The sequence below is a fragment of the Labeo rohita genome, chromosome 24 (assembly GCF_022985175.1).
Source record: "Labeo rohita strain BAU-BD-2019 chromosome 24, IGBB_LRoh.1.0, whole genome shotgun sequence".
Lineage (NCBI taxonomy): Eukaryota > Metazoa > Chordata > Actinopteri > Cypriniformes > Cyprinidae > Labeo > Labeo rohita.
In genome coordinates this window covers 20,522,572-20,542,772 of record NC_066892.1, presented here as the reverse complement: position 1 = coordinate 20,542,772, position 20,201 = coordinate 20,522,572, and the positions used below count along the sequence as shown (strand labels likewise).

At 35.6% G+C, this 20,201-nt stretch overlaps 2 protein-coding genes across 3 annotated transcripts; both read right to left on the bottom strand.

Annotated features, from left to right (window-relative positions):
- Positions 1 to 213: 213 nt before the first annotated feature.
- Positions 214 to 19,361, bottom strand: LOC127155597 (titin). Of its 2 annotated transcripts, none has more exons than XM_051097927.1 (11): positions 19,098 to 19,361; positions 12,241 to 12,664; positions 10,148 to 11,245; positions 9,167 to 9,346; positions 7,488 to 7,778; positions 6,962 to 7,047; positions 5,901 to 6,007; positions 5,622 to 5,765; positions 1,952 to 2,074; positions 647 to 916; positions 214 to 528 (listed from the first exon to the last, which is right to left on the bottom strand). In XM_051097927.1, exons 2-11 carry the CDS (start codon positions 12,390 to 12,392, stop codon positions 313 to 315), a joined length of 2,667 nt encoding a protein of 888 aa, XP_050953884.1. In that variant the 5' UTR covers positions 12,393 to 12,664; positions 19,098 to 19,361; the 3' UTR covers positions 214 to 312. The 2 variants fall into 2 exon arrangements, with proteins under 2 accessions (XP_050953884.1, XP_050953883.1); XM_051097926.1 differs by lacking the exon at positions 19,098 to 19,361 and adding an exon at positions 15,224 to 15,517.
- Positions 16,841 to 19,208, bottom strand: otulina (OTU deubiquitinase with linear linkage specificity a). The gene is made up of 3 exons (XM_051098896.1): positions 19,098 to 19,208; positions 18,752 to 18,873; positions 16,841 to 17,273 (listed from the first exon to the last, which is right to left on the bottom strand). The coding sequence occupies exons 1-3, from the start codon at positions 19,206 to 19,208 to the stop codon at positions 16,841 to 16,843; spliced, it is 666 nt and encodes a 221-aa protein (XP_050954853.1).
- Positions 19,362 to 20,201: the final 840 nt, after the last annotated feature.

The following is a 20,201-nucleotide window of genomic DNA, read 5'->3' as shown; positions in this document are numbered from 1 at the left end:
TGTAAATCAACACAATTCCAACAGTGCATAATACTAAAAAAAGAACAGGGTTAAAGTAAAGGCAGTAAGGGTTTTTTTGTTTTTTTTCCCCTTTCTGAACCAGTGTTAATCATCACAGCATTTCCTGACAGGCAGATGTTAGAACTGTGATTCACTTAGGGGAAAAACCTGAGCACTTCTGCTTGCAATTTGATCTTGGTAGATTGCTGTAAATTCCCTTCATCTTTTTATTCCATGGATGACCAACACATTATCAGAAAACAAACATCATGCCACTTTGTAGATCAGATTTGCTCTCCGAGGTCTCTGTTGTTAGGTCATCGTGATATCTTCTCTGTGCTGATGTTGAATGCTCCTCCTGACAGGGACGTTGTAATGCCGATCGTCCTCTGTGACGATACACACGCAGGGCCACTCCTGCTTGTGGTCGTCTGGGTAATGTGTCACAAACTCCTCTGTGTCTGTCATGTACAGACGGAAGGCTTGAATGGTGTGCTTTAAGGCATAGCCCAATAGAAACATCTCTACCTACAACAAACAAAGGAAATGTACATTTAAATAGTATTTTTTGCCAGTATACTATATATTACAAGAGTCATCAAATTGAAGAATAGAGAGATGGAACTTTTTGTCTGTGTCATAATACCTGTTCTACCCCTCCACTGAAGCCGATCTGGCTCAGGTGATTGGCCAGGAGGGTCTGAGGGTTTTCTGATGTGTCGCGGGCAAAAAGAAGCCAGCAGAACACAGGCACTTCTTGATCTGTCGTCATCTTGTGATGAAGGTCAACAGCTTCAGCCAGCATTAGAAATTTTAGTGCTTCCAGAAGACCATACTCCTCTTCTCCACCCTGAAACACACGCTCACACAAATTGTGCTTCTCCTCTGGGCTCTCACAGGCTGCTGCTGCCTGCCACTGAATAAAAAGCAAATAAAGATACAAATGTATGAAAACAGAAATTACTGTCATATATTTTCTTCATTTAAACTGAAAAGAAACTGAATTTCCCTGGTGCAGTAGAGGATAATGTACTGCGATTAACCAGTTAGTATCAAGCAAGCAAGCAGATGGTAAGCAAAGGGGTCTGTAGCAATCGTGAAATACATTTCATAAACAAAATACTAATTTTGTGAAAATAATGTGTGATTGCATACATTCCATTTATAAATACAACAAAAAATGGAATGTACAAAATGTACAAAAACTATTCTTGGCCAAAATGAATGTTTGATATAGCCCTAGTGAAAAATAAATATACTAAAATGTATTTGAAATACATGCTAAGTATACTACAAATACATTCACATATTTATATACTTAATAAAAATGCCCTGCAGTTGTACTTCTGGTTGTATTAAAATATATTAATATTATACTTCCACTTAAGTACTTATATTATACTTAAAGTCTGCTAAATTGGAACAACTAATGCAATTTAATTGTGCGGAAGTAGTGCTGAAATCCAGCTAAAGACTTTGATTGTGTTAATGTGGAACATCAGGTATACTTGAAATATCTTGCTTTTAGACAAATATTATTCAAAGATCAAACAATTCTCATTAATAGTGACATTAAAACAAATTTTAAGCTTAATATTAAGAAATGTGGATTACTTTTTTTACTAGGGGACTTAAAATATCAATATACCTCAAATATATATATATATATAAACAGTTAGAACTGTGAGATGTCAACTCACAATGGTGAGAAATAAAGAATTGTGACAAAAGGTTGTATCTTTTTTTTTTTTTTTTTTTTATTCCATGGCAGAAAATGGCCAGCTTAATACAAAGTTTAATACAAAAAAGGCATTTATTTGAAATTTTATTACTATTATTTTAAACGTCTTTACTGTCGGTTTTAACTTAATAGACAATGATTAATTTCTTTAAAAAAATGTTATGTTTGAATAAGATATGTGTAATGCAGAGCAGAAAAAAAGAAATTCACCTTCTTTTTAAGGAGATCCAAACAATATTTGAGTCTCTCCACAGAACTTTCCTTCTCACTTCCTGACTTGCATTCTGCAGGAAACACCCATCCACTGATCAAATGCTCCTGAGCTTCTGGTAACTGTGAGAAGAACCAGCAGCTGTTATTTTGAGCTAGAAAACAACACATACCATAGCTATATTTACACACATCCAAACAATCTGTTTCTAATCAGATTGATGACTCAATCGGACTGAAAAGCCTTCATGTAAACAACATGACTGATCCGACTGAAATGAAAGTGGTGGTGTAGACCTAAAATAATCTAATCCACAAGCAAAAATTAAAGGAGAAGTCCACTTCCAGAACAACAATTTACAAATAATTTACTCACCCCCTTGTCATCCAAGATGTTCATGTCATTCTGTCTTCAGTCGTAAAGAGATTATGGTTTTTGAGGAAAGCATTTCAGGATTTTTCTGCATATAATGGACTTCATTGGTGCCAAAACTTTCAAAATGTAGTTTAAATGCAGCTTCAAATGGCTCTAAACAATCCCAGCTGAGGAAGAAGGGTCTTATCTAGCGAAATGATCGGTCATTGTTTTTGAAAAATAAAAATCTGTATACTTATTAAGCACAGAAGCTTGTGTAGCACAAACTCTGGGATGCGCGTCCACGGGTCGTTTTTGAACGATTTGTTCATTTTGAATGAATCTTTAATGTGACTCGGGAAGAAATTAGTCATCTCGGGGAGTGATTCCTTCAGTCGCACATGCGCAACATCCTATTAGGTTCTGTACTGGAATTAGTTCACCTGTTTCGAGTCTTCGGGTTTTTCGAGTCGTTGGTTTATCTTATAGGGCTGTCATGTGATGCTGATTTTGCTAAAATGAACTAAATGACTCAAAAAAAGGTTTGTTCATTTTGCTGAATGACACTCAAAGGTCAGAGTCAGTAAAATGATCCGAACTTCCCATCACTTCTACGAATCACATCTTCGAATCACCACAAGTTCATCGTCTGTGTACTCCGGCTCAAAAAGGTAGAGTATGTCGAAAAACTCCATCTTATTTTCTCCTACAACTTCAGAATCATCCGACATTGTTGTACCTTTTTGTTTGTAAACAGCATTTGACTTACTTGCACTTTCTTAGTCTTAGTCTAGCGTGTTCGCTTTGTAAACACTGGGTCTGTGGTTCCGCCTACGTTCCGCGTGACCTTTCGATGCGATTCAATAGTACGTGAACAGGCATCCCAAAGCTTTTGTGCTTTAAAAGTATACAAATTTTTATTTTCAGAAAAAATGAATGATGGTTTCGCTAGATAAGATCCTTCTTCCTCGGTTGGGATCGTTTAGAGCCCTTTGAAGCTGCATTTAAACTACATTTTGGAAGTTCAAAATCGGGGCACCAGTGAAGTCCATTATATGGAGAAAAATCCTGAAATGCTTTCTTCAAAAAACGTAATTTCTTCACGACTGAAGACAGAAAGACATGAACATGAACTTGTTGATGACACGGGGGTGAGTAAATTATCTGTGAATTGTTGTTTTGGAAGTGGACTTAAATGTCTGAAACGTTTTTATATGATCTCAATCAGATTTTAAAATACAGTACCTGTGCCATGACGTGTATATTTACATATTGTGTGTTTTACGTCATACAATCGTGTGTACGTTTATGTTTCATCTCTTGTGTACTGGTTAAGTGGATGAAACTGAATATTTACTACATACTTGTTAAAAAAATTCAGAAATGTGATTGGTATTTTTACAGTTCATTTAATCAGAACTTTAAAATTTGAAATCGGACTGGATTCATTCTGATTTCTGACTGATAAAAACAGCATGTTAAAATACCTAGTATCAGATAAACCTTAATCTGGGTAGAGGCCAAATGTAATCTGACACAAATGAACAGTCTGTACACTTTCTCCATGTTACCTGCACCTAGATCTACCCGTTTATTTGTCAGATAAAATCTACCGTATGACGCACTTTGACACTTATGACAGCTCCAGGGCTTTTGTTGACGTAGACCTATAGATCTTACTTTTAAATTCCCGTGGGATCAAGCCCAGAACATTATTATGGGTGTTAAGTCTCCTTACATTTTTGGCAAAAGTAATCACCACAGCCCTTTTCCTCTGACATGTAGCACTGATTATTTAAAAAAATGGCATTCCATTCCAAGCCTATTTTGATTGGTACTGAATAACCACTTTAAAGTCAAATTACATATGTCGTCCAACCTAAATGAAGTTAATGGGCCTCATTTATCAATCTAACACAGATCCAAGCGCACAAATCAACTTACGACAGAGTTCACGTGTGATTCATGAAACATTTGTATGCTGCCAATCCCGTCGTACAAATGATTGTACGCTGATAAATGTGGCGGCTGAGAACAATCGTCATTTAAATATCACGCCCCTAAAAACACCCCGATTTAGAAGCCTTGCCACTAGAGTTTATGACATGGAGAAACAAAACCTGGCCAAAAAGAGGAAGTAAACTCATGACAGAGAAATTGATCTTACTCTAAAAATACCCTTTAACCGACTAATATTTGCAAACAATAGCATTAATTTATACAGTATGTATATTAAATACCAATAAATATAATCAAACATTTATAAACATTATAGCCTATTTAGGTCTCCCTAATCCACAACAAACCCTTTAAATTGAATGGTATTACAGAACAAGAATGAAAAATGAGTAGCTATAAAATTTTATATTAAACTATAAAGTAAAACACAAATTAGGAACAGAATACAAACGTCGATCTAAAATGAATGAATGAGTAGCCTAAAGCGAAACTAAACTTTGGGCTCACAAGCCTCTGACATGCAAATGTTGAATTTTTTGCAATGTAACATTTGGTTGCTAAACTACTATGCATGATGCTGTTAAAATGCTAAAATAAAATAAAAATATTTAGACAAAAAGAAAAAAAACACTATTATTTTTGCACTTCACTTGTGTTCCAATATCCACGTAAACCATCCTTAATGTGCGCAAAAATGTTTATTTTGGCACTGCACGCTGATTTTACAGTGGAATCTTTTAAATTGAGCAGTGTATCTTTTATGTTTGGTTGACTGCTTTTTTTTTTTGATTAATGGCTGAAATGTCATGTTAGCAACGCTGAAACTTGTGTGTGTGTGCTTGAGGCGCCTGCACGATTAGTTACATTTAATAAGGTAAAGATATAACAAATAAAATGCATTAAGAGTGTCACAAAAACTAAAGTTTTATTTTTTAATCTGTTAATTATTTAAGAGAAATATATTTTATGTGGGCTAGCCCTATTTTTTTATTCCTTTTATAATTTCTGATGTGATGTGACGATGTGTCCTGTTGTTTATGCTGCTGCTATTTGCGCATATAAATCTAACGCTCTACAAGAATAAAAAAAGCTTTGTTTGTCGGCCTGGAAAATAATCTAAATGAACAAAATGCTGTCATTATACAATTCTCTGAAATTCTCTATGCTGCACGCAAATACAACTCAAAAACTTGCGTACACAAGCTCAGACCTGAAGTGAGATTTGATCATAGCCACCGCTCACATCGTCCATATTGATCAATTCCAAGTTTTGCGTAGAAATGACCACATGCCCAAAACTATGTTGTATGTTTGTTTTATAAATGAGGCCCAATAAGAGTACAGAAGTCTCCTTACCAATACAAAGTCTTCATTCTGCAGCCAGGTAGGCATATTTGTGGTGTTCGTCAGCACCTGATACAGCGTGGCTCGCAGGGCACAGTAGTTATCGCCTCTGACTCTCCTCAGACCGCTAAAGCTACGGGACATCTCACTGTAGCCCTGAAACAAACACACAGAAGCAAGTCAAACTTCTTAAACATGCACAGAAATTTCAACCAAAAGACCAATAGCATACTTTAAGTACATTTCAGAAAAAAAAAAAAAAAAATCACTAAATAAAGTTAGTTAAGTCACCTTTCTGATAAGAGTGCTTTTGGTCGTGTTTCCCCTCCATTCTCTCTCACTGTAGCCCAGTATGTCTACAGCTGGTGCTAAGCTACATCTGGTCTCTACACCAGGAACTAGACAAGAAGAAAAACAGATAACAAATATCCAATGAGATGTTAATCTGAAAGCAGTAAACTTTTGGATCAGTATCATTCATATTTCACAATGAACTGATTGATTGATACATTTCCATAAAAAGATAATTCACCCAAGAATGAAATACGACACATGCTGTATATTGCAAGTGTTCTGAGAGCATATTGTAAGTGTTTTAATATTGTTGACTTGATTGCACAGACATTAAGTCAAGTCAAGTCACCTTTATTTATATACCGCCTTTAACAATACAGAATTGTGACAAGGCGGCTGACATTATTGGAAGAGAACTCAACTAAGCTGAGATGGACGTTATAAACGCACTGAATAAACGATGAACTGATTTTAACTAAAAAAAATTGACTGTTAGTCTTGTCTTTTTAGAGCTACTTTACAGCAGAATTGAATTTAGTTTGCATTACTGGAAAAAAAACTATTTTCACTGTAAAGCTGCTTTGGCACACTCTGTATTGTATTGTATGCAGTGGTATATAAATAACATCAATTTGACTTGAAAAGTAAATGATAGGGTTTGGTGAAAAACAAACAAAAATGTGATGCATTATTTATGAAAATCCTGACCCTGGAAATACAATGCCTATAAATCCCCAAAAAAAGTATTGTGCCCTTTATTCAGAGAGTTGAGTATCTCTGGACCAGAATTCATTTGTCAGATGAGTCAGAATGACAGGTGATACATATGAACACAATGTGCTTTCTGTTGGTGAGTCAGAGTGAACTGCGGTGCTAATAGAGTATTATGCTTGCGTTATATGGACAAGCCCATTTTTAAAAACTTTTCCTTTGGAGTTCAAACAAGAAAGAAGGGTGTATAACATTAGAACAACACCAGGGTGAATAAATGATGACTTCATTTTAATTTTAGCTATTAGAGAGAGAGACAGTGACATAAACGAAAAACTCTTTAATACTTGTAAGCTCCAGCAGTGGTTTGGATGGGTTGTTATTGCTGGCCCCCATTTCAATCTCCTCAGCTCCCAGATATAGGTCTGCACTCCTACGGCATAAAGAGGAACCATCAAGCATATGATGTTAAGTATGACAAGTAGTCATGAGGAGTCTAGCTGGGAAAGCTAAAACTTATATTAAAGCACAAAATCCCAGATGATACTGATTCAACATGCAGGGCAAGTCTAACTGGATCTAAAGATGCTTTGTTGTGATTCTTTAGCTCAATTACGTTAGTTTACATATTTTTATGTGAAAATCCCTCATTCGCTACTATAAATCGAGTAGTTCCAGTTTCCTGAATGCTGATCTATAACATTATAAACACAGTTCTGGTTGACAGGGGTTGCACGACTATACTTAAAATACTGCATAGTCTCGTCTTGTCATTTGTCTAGTTAACAATTAATTCTGGTGTCCAAAGGCTTTGACCATCTGCTTTCCATATTAAAATTACTGCTGGAAAAACAATGAAAAAGTGACACATACTCATCCAGTGTGTCGTGCACTTCCTCCACACTCTCTTCTATATCTTTCTGTATCAGCTGCACCTTTACTGTGCTACTGCTAAAAAGGATCTCTGATTTTGGGGGGATGGAAGTGTCTTCTTTTCCTTCGTTTTCCTGGGCAGCACTAGATTCCTCTTCCTGTTTCACCATTTCATCTTCTGCTTGTTGAGGTCCAGTTTCTGCATCTTTTACAACTTCCTCCACTAATTTTGCATCACTCGACACAGCAGCATCACCTTTGGCCTCAGTGTCTTCTAGAGCAACTAAATCACTGTAAACAAGAAATGACAGAGTGGTAATTATGACAAGGAGGACACAATTTGGTGTCTCACTACTTCTACTGTCTCTACCACATTCAGACAAAATATATTGGAAATGGCAAAGTAATTTGGCATCTGTACAAGTTTTTTGTTGTTGTTGTTTTTGAAGTACTCCAACAAGTCTCTTATTCTCACCAAGGACGCAAATATTTGATAAAAATCCAGTGCAACAGTAATACGGTGAAATATTATTAAAATTCAAAAGAAACTTTTCGTTTTTAATATATTCAAAAAAATGCTTAAAGCTTATTTTTTAGTAGCTATTACTCCAGTCTTCAGTGCCACATGATCTCTAAGAAACTATTCTAATCTATTCTGCTGTTTAAGAAACACTGATTTTTATTATAAATGCAAAAGCCTCTAAATGCCATTTAAAACTTTCTTCTAAAATGAGCATTTTTCTCAGGCTCCTAGAACCTATTCACTGCCATTAAAGTGAAATTACTGAACCTACACATAGAAGCCTGATAAAAATGATCATTTAAAAAGAAAATTAGAAACACTTTACAATAAGGTTCATTAGTTAACATGAACTAAGAACGAACAAAACTTCTACAGCTTTTCGTCTTAATGTTAATTTCAGCATTTACTAATGCATTATTAAAATCACTAGTTGTGTTTGTTAACATTAGTTAATTCACTGTGAACATGAACTAACAATGAATCAAAGTGTTACCAAAAATTTCAAACAACACTTAGAGGCATTTGCATGTGAACTTTTTATATATGTATTTATGTATGTATGCATGTATAACATATGTATGTATTGCACTACTTGCAAACAAAATTGTAAACAAAAAGATAAAAAAAAGAACAAGTTTATACATGGCCATTTTATAGTCTTATCTATGCCAAAGGTCAGTACAATCTACAATCATAAAAATGTTCCCAAAATAAGATTGAAAGGAATGCTGTTTAGACAACAACTGTCTTGCAGAATTGCTTAAAGAACTTCTGAAAAAACACTCCTTAGACCCTGATCCACCATTAAATCCACCAGCCTAATCACACATTAAACATTATATAAATATTATTTACCCACAAGAAATAGACAAAGCCATGAAAACTGATTACTGCAACTAATGTTGACACTGTCACTGCATTGTACTTTACTGGTTTGCATTTTTGATTTTTTTGCCAGTTGTTTGCCTTGGCATAACATGTAAACTTCCTTTTTTCTCAATTTATCTATTTCTATTATGACAGGTGTGATTATACTCTTAGTGTGTTGACACCGCAAACCAGTACAGCAACTACACTGAACACTATTATGAACTCAAATATTTACACAGAGTTTTGCACCACCTAATGGTAATAATGATGAACAGCAAGTCCTAACCTTGTTGCTTCATCAGTGAGTGTGGTTTTCTCAATGGGACTTGATGGCACTGAAGCACATGTGGAATCCAGGCCATTCTGAATGGGTTCTGTTGTCTCGTGCTTTTGCTCTGCAACCTCTTCACTCTTCTCTAGATCTTTCACAGAATCCACGGCTTCAGGTTTGTCCACATCAATAGTGCTGTATTATAATAGAGACATGAACTAGGATTATTAGTTAACTAACAAACAAACAAACAAACAAAAAAGTTACTTGAAACTACATTAAATGTAACTGAAATACAAAAAAAAAAAAAAACTTATTTTATTTCAGTTAGTCGCTAACATTTCTCATTTTCATTTTGTTTAGCAAAACTATAATAACTATAAAACTATATATCTCAGTGACACTAAAATAACAGAGATATTAACGTATGCCATATGCAATATGACCAATATTACAATAAGAGCAATCTTATTTCAAAATAACATTATACATTACAATATAGTAATTTATGCTGGAAATAATGTTGTTAACATCCCAAATTTAAGATTTATTATATTTTTATTAATTTTCCATACCAATTTAAATATTGCACCAAAGATTAGCACTAGCCTAACTAATGTAGGAACACTTTCTCAAGCTTATTGAAGAAAAGTAAAACGTTAAAAATAATTTAAGACTAATTATTCACGCGAGAACTGAATTTAGTTTTCTTTTGCATCTTATTGCACTTGAACAGTTTAAAATCACTTGAAAGATAAAACTGGCTGTTAAATTGCATGCAAATGATAAGCTTTTATGACAATGCAGTTTTACAGTGTTGCAGGATCTAAAAAGACTACTGGTTGCCAAAATTCTATCAGTTTATTGTGTCTACCTGTATATTGCCCACCCCTAATATGGACAATCAATTCTAGATCTATAGGCAGAATTTTCCAATTTTATTTATATTTTAATTTAATTTGCATTTAATTTAGACTTTTTTTATTAATTGATTACCTGTCAATTTGTGTAGAGGGTTTAGATGACAGTTGCTCTTGAGTCTCAGTTTCCAATGTTTCTTCATTCAATTTCTGGACTATGTCTTCTATTTGAGGCAGCTTTTCCACTGCCAAGACATCAGCATTTGTTTCATTCTCAACTGTATGACTCCCAGTGTCCTTCACTAGATCATTTTCTAAGGCAGAAGAGAGTCCATTGGTAATATCAACATCTGGAGATGTAGCTTCCTCTGAATGTTCCTGAGTTTGAGAAACTTCAGATGGCACTTGTTTCTGTTCTGCCATCTCAGAATGAGTATCCTCTGAACGTCTGTCCTCTACTTCAGCTGTTTGCTCAACGATGGGTTCCTCAGCTGTCACTTCAGCTACACTTTTCTCAATAACATCCGACTCATTAGACTGACCTAAAATGCATGAGGCAGGTTCTGTGCTGCTGCTGTCCTGCAGTGAAATATCCCCAGTGTCACTGAGACCAGTCTCTTCATGTGTCACTTCACTGGTATCATTGAGAGCAAGTTCCTCAGTTTGGATCATTTCTTTCTCATTTGCAATCATCTCTACATTTTGTTTCTGTTTTGTTTGTGTTTCTGACTCTGGTTGGGAGGAGTTATTCTCAGATTCTACCTGGGCAAGTGCAGTCACCTCTTGAACAGGTGCTTCCTTAACAGGTGTCTCTAAAGCAGGTGCGACTGTGGAGTCTGAACTTGTTGCGGTAGCATCTGCATCATCTGTCGGAGCAGCTGTGATGTCTACCTCTTCACCTGACCCATTCTGAGCCTCTATCTCCACTTTCACCGAGGCAACGGTCTCCGCAGGTGCTTCAACTTTGTCTTGAGGTGCTTCTGAGACTTCAGCTGCAATGGTCTGGATTTCTTCAGTGATTTCAGTCTCTGTTTTTGGTGGTTCTGTAGCTAACTTTACAGCTTCTGTTGGAGCTGCTTCAGGAGAATCACTGTGATTAGCTTCAGCAGCCAGAGGGACGCCAGTGTGTAAAAGTGACATTGTTGTAGAGTAAGAGCTGTGTGCTTTAGCCTCTGCAATTGGCTGCTGTGTTATAACCGATTCACCCTGCTGTGGTTTTGTTCCATCTTCATGCCTGTTGAGAGATTTAAAAGGCATTTAAGTTAAATGTGGATGTTATGGAAAGAACATGAAACACAACAACACTACAACACTTAAATGTTTTATTCTCTTTAGATCATTTATGGAAACTAAGGTGAAAGATGAGTCTTAAAAGTAAATATTTCATACTTTTTCATGGTACTGATGTCAGCATTATAAGCACATAACCATATTACTTTTGCATATGCATATAAATATATGGCCCATCCAGATGAACAACAACACAAACTGCAAACTAGCTTAGCCAGTCAAAACAGACGTCAGTTACATATAAATGTCTTAAAGCTACTGCACAAATGCAACCTGCTTATATCAGGGTGTCAAAATATGACGACAAAGACTAAAATAATCATTACAAGTGGACTGCAGTCAAATATGCGATCCCAGTATGCCATTAAAAAAAAAAAAACATCCGCTCCTGAAGCTGAGGTTCTTCTGAAGACTGTGTTTAAACTGGATGCATCAAAGCCAACATTTTTTCTTCTTCCATTTGTCCTGTTATTATCAGACTCAAGCATGTGGAGTATGACAGAAACTGAATAGGCATCTGTATACTGTATGAAGTGTAGACAGCGTCAGTGCTTATAACAGGTTCTGTTTGCTTTTGACACAACATGCTGATTGTGTCCAGTGTAGATAGGTGACATTACAAATTCCACAACATCCAAATGAGCCATTTTTGGAGCTTGGCTAAACAAGTGTTCATTTTGTACTGGAGAGGATGTTATGAAACTCATAACATATGAACTAAGTCCATTTCAGTTTTGAATCCATTGGGACTTTCACTGTCACTCACATTGCAATTCACAAATGACCAATGATCCAACGATCCAATCCAAGTCTTATATTACATTTGGTCTTGTTCAAAAATTTGTTTCATTCAGAGATAAGTCACAACAGAGGGGGGAAAAGACAATCACAACTTCTATTTCAATCCAAGTTAGTTAAAAGTTCAATCATTAACTTTACCTGTGCTCTTCATCTGAAGCTGGACTGGTGCAGACATCAGTTCCTGCCTTAGTTGATGTCTTTGATTCAGAGCTGTGCAGTAAACCTTTAGTCTCATCCTCTGCATGGTCACACGGGTTTTTTCGTCCACAACAATCCCAAAAGTTCCCCATGTTGGCACAGGGTGCAGTGACAGCTTTCAATAAATCCACTTCTCTGGGTTTAAGTTCAGACCAAAAGATTTGCAGTTATCTAGAGCAAGCCGCTTCCACTTCCACTTCGAGGCCTAGCCATATACAAATATTATTTCTCCAGACAAGATTCTACATGCCTCGTACCAATACATTTGAGCAGTGTCTGTAAATAACGTGTATCTGTAAGAATAGTCCAGCTACAGGAGCTGACCATAAACTGGACTTCTGAGTATCTGGTCATCTGCTCAAACCTGCAGATTAAAAACAAACACAAAGTCCCACATGAGTATTAAACATGCCATTTCTTCATCGAAAGACACAAGTTCAATAAAAATCAAAAGACTGTAAGATCTGAAAGCTTTTTGTAATTGTAATTTTACAGTATTAGCAATAACTGGACATATGAAGAGTACGTTTGTTCAAACAGGTGTTGTTGAACAAATTTCTAAGTGAACAAATCCTTTTCGTTCCTTCTTCACTTACATGCATTGATTCATTTTCCATTCACAGAAATCTATTCATGTTGGCACACTTGTCTGTTTATGAGTCAAGAGTTATAAATTGTTTTATTATCTTCAAAGACTGCCTATATCACTAGCCCATAGCACTCATGGCTGATAACTCTTTAAAATCCCTATTGGAATTTTATTTCCAAAACCAAGGCAGCTGAAAATGTTTGCAGGCATTGTTGCACTCTGTAAGACTTATTTCCATTGACGCTTTGTGTGTCCAAAATCACACCCATTCCCTTTACATAGTGCCCTATTTAATGGTTAAACCATTTGTAGTGGTTTTCAAAAATATGGCAGATATTTTTGAGCCACCCGCAGTGAATTTGCTCACTTGCACTTGCTTCCAAAACATCAGTAGTCATCTTGCTCAGTCTTGTCTGCTGCCTTTTTCACAGTTAACCACCTGATCCTCCTGTCAGCCCTTCATGCCAACCCATTGCAGAAACTGCACTCTAGTGGATCCAGCCTTACCTTCTAGGTAGGCCCTACAGGGTGACTTGGAGGGGTAAGATGTCTAAGCCACAATATCTAACTACTGTTGTGCCTCAGGGCTCAATGCTTGGACCACTTCTCTTTTTCAGCTACATGTCACCACTAGAATTTGTAATTCAGCACAGCTTTTTCCTGTCATTGCTATGGTGATGACACACAATTGTACTTCTCATTCTAGAGAGGATGATTCAACAACAGCTGCTTGCACCTCAGCCTGCCTGACAGACATTACTTGCTGGATGAAAGGCTATAACCCTTTACTCAACTTTAGTTGAGACAGAACTGCTTGTGGTGTCGGTCAACCAAACAATTTACTAGAACTTCTCCATCCACAAAAGCGCATCAACCATAACTTCTTCCACGACAACCCGGAGCCTTGGAGCAGAAACTGGTGATCAGTTAAACTTCACAGACCCGACTGCTAAAACTACCCGATCCTGCAGATTTGCCTTATACAACATTAAGAAGATCAGGCCCTTTAATTTGGAGCATGCTACATAACTCCTTGTCCAAGCTCTTCTTCTATCCAGGTTGGACTATTCTAATGCTGTTTTGGCAGGACTTCCAGCATGTACTTTCAAACCTCTTAAACTGATCCATAATGCAGCAGCAAAAGTGGCCTTCAACAAGCCCAAGAGATTGTACATCACACCTCTTTGTCATTTTGCCTTGGTTGCTAATAGCCACTCGCATCAAATTTAATGCACTGATGTTTGCCTACAGAACAACCACTGGCTCTGCACCCCATACCTAAACTCACCCACTAATTTCAAACTTGTGTACCTTCCACCTGCTGGTGGAATGACCTACCTAACTCAACCCGAGTCTGTAGATAAGTCTTTTTAATACTAGCGCCTTCTAACTGGGACTTCTCACAGCACTTTGATATTGTTGTCCTTTTGTTGGTTTCGTTGCTTCTGTTATCCTCATTTGTAAAGTCTCTTTGGATAAAAGTGTCTGCTAAATGATTAAATGTAAATGTCAAGTTACATTTCAGTGAGTTCCAAGGTACATTCCAGTCAGTGGAATCAATTACAACCCCTAGTAAGGTACATTTTTGTTAGGGAGTTTCCATTCTTTGCTAAATATCTTGACAATGCAGTAAAATAACCCAAGAACAAACTTAAACTCAAGTTATTAGCTAAAATACATAATATCACAAAATATTTCACAAAATATTTTCTTACATAACTTCAGAAGTTAGATTCATTTTTATGACAGTTCTTGTGCCATCCTTGCACAAGTCACCAGTCATGAGCCAAAATGACATGAAAAATAAACATAGTTTATTTTACAATGAGATTTCTAATTACTTTTTAAAACATTTAAACATTTTTCAAAGTCCAGTTGCTACACAAAATTGACATTCAATTTTAGAGACTTTCATTCTATATGTTCAGTCTTCAGTGTAGTGTACAATACATTATATTAATATTAATGCACTGATGAGTTTTAGTGTTTGTACATTACACGGTGGCTGAGGTTGTTTTGCGGCGCAAGGCACAAGTGTCCACAGCACTCAGAATGATGACATTGTTTACCACAGACAGTATTGCGACACTTAGTCCTACTTGTAAATAAATTTAAAAGATTGTTATTTCACTAAAACATTAGCCTAAAATATTGCTTTAAGCAACCCGAATGTATGTAACTTTGAATTCGAAGCTCAGCGTTATTTAATAAGAGCCAGCACAAGCACTGTCATGTGAGCTGTCAACATCGCTGCGTGCTACATTAATCGATACTAAATATCGCCAAAATTTGCATGGTTTGAATGTTAAAATACTCAAATATCATAATTCCTACCTAATATGGATTCTCCATTTACTTGTCAAGACAGACGATCATTTTGCGTCCAGGAAGATCGACGTGTATTACTGACCGTATGTAGTTTCACTTTCCGTCTATGAATATACTCCCCACAGGAAACTGCGAACTTCTAGGTTCTCTACTGAAAATATCGTTTTATATCTAATAACGTGCTTTTAATGAACCAAAAGAGGGACAGAAAGTCAAGTCAAGCCAGAGAATGCCCTAATTTCTTTTATTCGCTCACGTTCTTCCTTTAGCACTTGAAGAGGGCAGTGCATGGTCTCAGATTAAAGTTATGTAGTGAAATCTGATTCTAAAGGTCTCCATATCCATTAGCCGCATATCTACACAGTACACAACTTCTTGAACTTGCATTAACCCAGTCTGTCTAAACATAGCAAAGTTAAGATGCTTTATCCACCCTTGTGCATACTTCAAAAAAAGAATGCTTAATATTACAAAACTAACGTACTTAAATAATATACTTCAGTATACACAGAAATGTTTTTGGACGCTTAAATGTACTTTATTGTTTTTATATGCAATTAAATAAAATGTATCCGTTTATTTTTCAATGCAACTACTTTAAGCACAACAAAAGGTTAAAACAATTAGTCCTTTTTTAAATGTATATATATATATATATATATGTGTGTGTGTGTGTGTGTGTGTGTGTGCGCTTAAAGTAGTTGCATTGAAAATTAAACTGATACATTTTATTTAATTGCACACACACACACACATATACATATACATATATACATATACATATATATACTATATATATATATATATATATATATATATATATATATATATGTATATATATATATTTTTTTTTTTTGAAGTACACTTGCTATGATTACAGTTCTCAAAGTTGCATCTTAAAATATAAGTGTTGGTAGTTTACTCAAGATTTAAAATCATAAAAAACACATTAGAATCTATGTGCCTACTTTGTGACAATATCCAAATTGTAACAAGCTAAAGCTACTACTCAGTTATGTTTACATAAATAGATCATATTTATCAAAATGGCTCAAATTAACTTCAGATAAATAAGTAGTTCCATAACAAACTGGTTAAAAAAACAACTTTTATTTGGTAGCAAATGGTAAACTCACTCAATTAGGTTACAGCTCATTATGCACAGTGGTATTGACAGATCACTATACAAAGTTAAAGCATTCCTGCTGACAAAAAACAGTCATCCAGCCTGGTCTTAACTGGTCATAGCTGATCAGCATGCTCGTTATAGAGGGGGTCTGGCTACTTCCTTAGCTGGTCAGGCTGGGAGACCAGCTGGAACAAGACTTTTTGGTTTTAAAACTCATTCATTTTTAATCAAAGATAAGTGCATTTTTATTCAATAACTGGCACAAGTACACTTCATATCATGTTATATAAAAAAGTATTAAAATGTATAAAGTTGTGATACTAATCCAGTAAAAGTACATTTCAATATAATCATAGCTATGAAATGGAACAAAAAAAACCCTTAAACACACCCCCTTGAGTCAACTAATGCACAGGCTATTTTCTTTCCAGGAATTTGCTTGCTGTTTCCTGCCCACACAGGATGTTATTCAGACACGCTGCAGTGGATCCACTTCAAGTATTTGCGAGCTGCTGAATGTGAAGTTTTAGCTCTTCTGGAAGCCCCAGTTCTGTTACTAAATCCAGGCAGCAGTTCAGCAGCTGTTTGAGACTCTCTCCTGTAGAGAAGGAACCGTGGCAAAGAGCCCTTGCTGAATCTTCATTCACAATTCTGACGTTTCCACAGCAGTCATTATTTGCTTTATCTTTCCCACAACAATCCCCACTGTTTGAGCATCTAGATTCTTCACCTTCATTCCTTTGCTCAACATTTAAGTCCTGCATGTCATCCACCATCTCAGTCACACTAGGTGGAGGCCTTTGCTGGGCTTTCCTCATGGCCTCCACAAGCCTATCTTCATGAGTCTCCAATTTCTGAAGTAGATCAGTAGCAGATGCTAAAGCTGGGCTTCCAGGCAGCTGAACCTGACACCAGCATCGAACGGCACTGTGGAAAGAGAACACAATGTGACGATGGTCAAAAAAAAAAAAAAAAAAAAAAAAAAAAAAAGATACAATAGCTATAATATTGTGAGCAGATACAGTGGCCAAAAATCCTTTTTTTTTGCAGGCTGGAATTAAACCTCGCCATGCTGGTTTCGTCTGGCCAGAAAGAGAATTGGCCCCCCGACTGAGTCTGGTTTCTTCCCAAGGTTTTTGTCTCTAATTCTGTCACCTATGGAGTTTTGGTTCCTTGCCACCATCACCTCTGGAGATTTCTTAGCTGGGGCGCTTAATTTCTGGCAATATTGTCTATTTGATTGCACAGGTACTATTTTAACTAAATTGAGCTGGATGAAGACATCACTTAATCAATGATGAACTGACTTTGACTGAAAAATTTAGTATTAACTATTGTCCTTTTGCATTATCAACACACTATTCTCCTGTTGAATACTGTAAACCTGTTTTGACACAATCTGTATAGTAAAAAGTGCTATATAAATAAAGGTGACTTGACATGAGTGAATGTATTATGTCAATTCTTCTGGAGCTCACACAAATATCCTAGCAGAGTAAGCAGGGGCAAACCAGTGTTATTTCAATAATATTTATTTAACAAAGTATACTATTATAGTTTTTATTAACATTTTAAATTCTCAATTTTTTGATTTATTTAAATATTATTAAAATGTTATATTTATATATATTTTTTAATTTCAGCTTCATTTCAATTAACATACATGTTTATAATAGTTTTAATCAACAATAATAACCCTGGTGTTATTTTGTTATAATTATTATTATTTATAGGCTTTTATTTATTTATTAATATTTGCATGAGCTTTCATTTGTGTATTTTCAATTTTAGCTTAGATGTTAGTCGTTTTGTTTCATGCTTATGCCATTTGTATTAGTTTTTAAATATTTCTATTTAGCTGTATTTTATTTGATTTCAGTTTTAGTTCTTCAATACAGTTAACGATAACACTTTGACAAGCAATAAAAATTCAAAATTTATCTATTTGCTCATTTTTGTTTACAAAAAAATGCCACTTCTTTTGATGTTTTGATGTCTAATGTATTGAAATACACACTTTTTATTACCAGAACGTTCTGAGAATGTTAGTTTATGTTGTAAAAATAACCTACACAAAACAATCCTAGAGCGTTAGAAATTGTTTCCCAAACAGTAACAAATAGAAACCATACATTACATAGAAACCATCAGTGGAACATTCTGTTTAATAGTACTGTAGTTTAATCATATTATCATACAAGTATGCATGGAGCAGTCACGTAATTGTCCTTAGAATCTTTACATGATTAGTAAAGCATAATTATGAAGATTGTAAGGGTTACACCCACAAATTACCTATATAATGTGGTTAACTATAGAACTATAATTTATTCTCATTGCTGGGTGTGTTTTTCAACTAAAAAGGTGCTAAAATGATGACAGATAAGACAAATGCACCTGCTTACCTCATGATTCCTTTAAGCTGGCCGATGACTTTCATTTTAGTGGCGCCTTCTGTGTATCCCATGTTGAAACCAGCCTGTAGTGACGCTTCTTTCCCTGCATCACTGCCATCTCTGAAACCATCCTGACAGAAAACCACATGGCAGCCGTTTCTAGACTGCGCTGCTTTCACTACCTATACAACACTGATTGTTTCTTTTGCACCAGTGTTTTTGAAAAACTCTTACAATGCATGAACGATCTAACACTCTTAAATTGGAAAAATCTAAATCTAACGATAACAAATATTTCAGCATGTTTACGCAAGTGAATGAAAGGTTCAGCATTAATAAATGACTGTTCACGTACCTTTGCGCGTTTTTCCATGTTGTATTTCCATTCTTTGTTCTGCAGACTAATATCATCCACTTCCTCGTCGAAAACATCCTCACTAGACGCCACTGATTTCACCCACGACATGATGTTTCCAATCTACGAATCGCGACAGTTAATCTCACTGAGTGGGAAGTCAACGCGAAAATGTGTCCAGTGAGTAAAATATCCTTCTTTTCGGCCTTTGACAGGATCCATAAACCACATTCCACATCCACGTGGTCATGTGACTTACGTCATCAGAATGCATATGAAGCTCTTTTCTTCTTCTGGTCGCTTCTGGGTGCATTTACACGTCACATCGCCACCTGTTGGTCAGCATGTGTAGCGCATGAGTTTATTAGTTTACCTGTGATGTCACGAAGTCTTTAAAGTGATACATAAATAACAATGTCCTATTAATTTTGATTTAGTAACATATGTTCATATTAGCGTTTTAATACCTGCAAAATTTGATAATTTGCTTGACTATACTTTATGCATAGTACCCAATGAAGACGAACCTGTGCTATAAAGTAGCTAAGTATATTGAATAGAAAAAAATATTTAATACAAACTTAATTTAAATGAATGTAATTGTTGTTGTTGTTAATAACAATACTACTTTAACTACAGTAGTTACAGTGAAACATTCTATGTGTCTTTCTTTCGGTTTAAGCTTTATTGTATTAGTAACAAAACGGTATTTCCAGAGTTTTGAGAGTTGCTAGAGGCGAACAGACTGTTGCAAGCTAAAAAACAAACAAAAAAAACAACAACAAAAACAAACAAAAAACAGCAGAATAACAATGGTGGAAATAAACAAGTGGAATAATATTATTATAATATTTCAAAAAATTATATTGACTAAATTTAAATAATAGCGCACAGTTAGTAAAACTATATAAAATAACTGTATTATAATGAACATTGTAAAAGTATGTGTACTGTAGTGTATGAGCGCTAGATGACGCTAGATTCACATTAAACTCTGTCTGGTTTCAACAGACTGATTTGAGTTGATCGTCGTACACTACCAAGTCCTGTGAGGTACAGTCAGTGTGGAGTGAATCGACTGTACAGAGATATTTATTAGCGTAA

What these genes read in the sequence shown, in the direction of transcription:
- LOC127155597 (XM_051097927.1), bottom strand. Translation starts at nt 12,392, where the DNA reads ATGGGGAACTTTTGGGATTGTTGTGGACGAAAAAACCCGTGTGACCAT. An exon ending in GCTTCAGATGAAGAGCACAG is followed by an intron (nt 11,246 to 12,240) that starts GTAAAGTTAATG and finishes ATCTCTCAACAG; the next exon opens with GCATGAAGATGGAACAAAAC. An exon ending in AGAATGAAGACTTTGTATTG is followed by an intron (nt 2,075 to 5,621) that starts GTAAGGAGACTT and finishes TTCTTCTCACAG; the next exon opens with TTACCAGAAGCTCAGGAGCA.
- otulina (XM_051098896.1), bottom strand. Translation starts at nt 19,208, where the DNA reads ATGTCGTGGGTGAAATCAGTGGCGTCTAGTGAGGATGTTTTCGACGAG. An exon ending in ACATGGAAAAACGCGCAAAG is followed by an intron (nt 18,874 to 19,097) that starts GTACGTGAACAG and finishes GTTTTCTGTCAG; the next exon opens with GATGGTTTCAGAGATGGCAG. An exon ending in CAGCTTAAAGGAATCATGAG is followed by an intron (nt 17,274 to 18,751) that starts GTAAGCAGGTGC and finishes CTCTTTCCACAG; the next exon opens with TGCCGTTCGATGCTGGTGTC.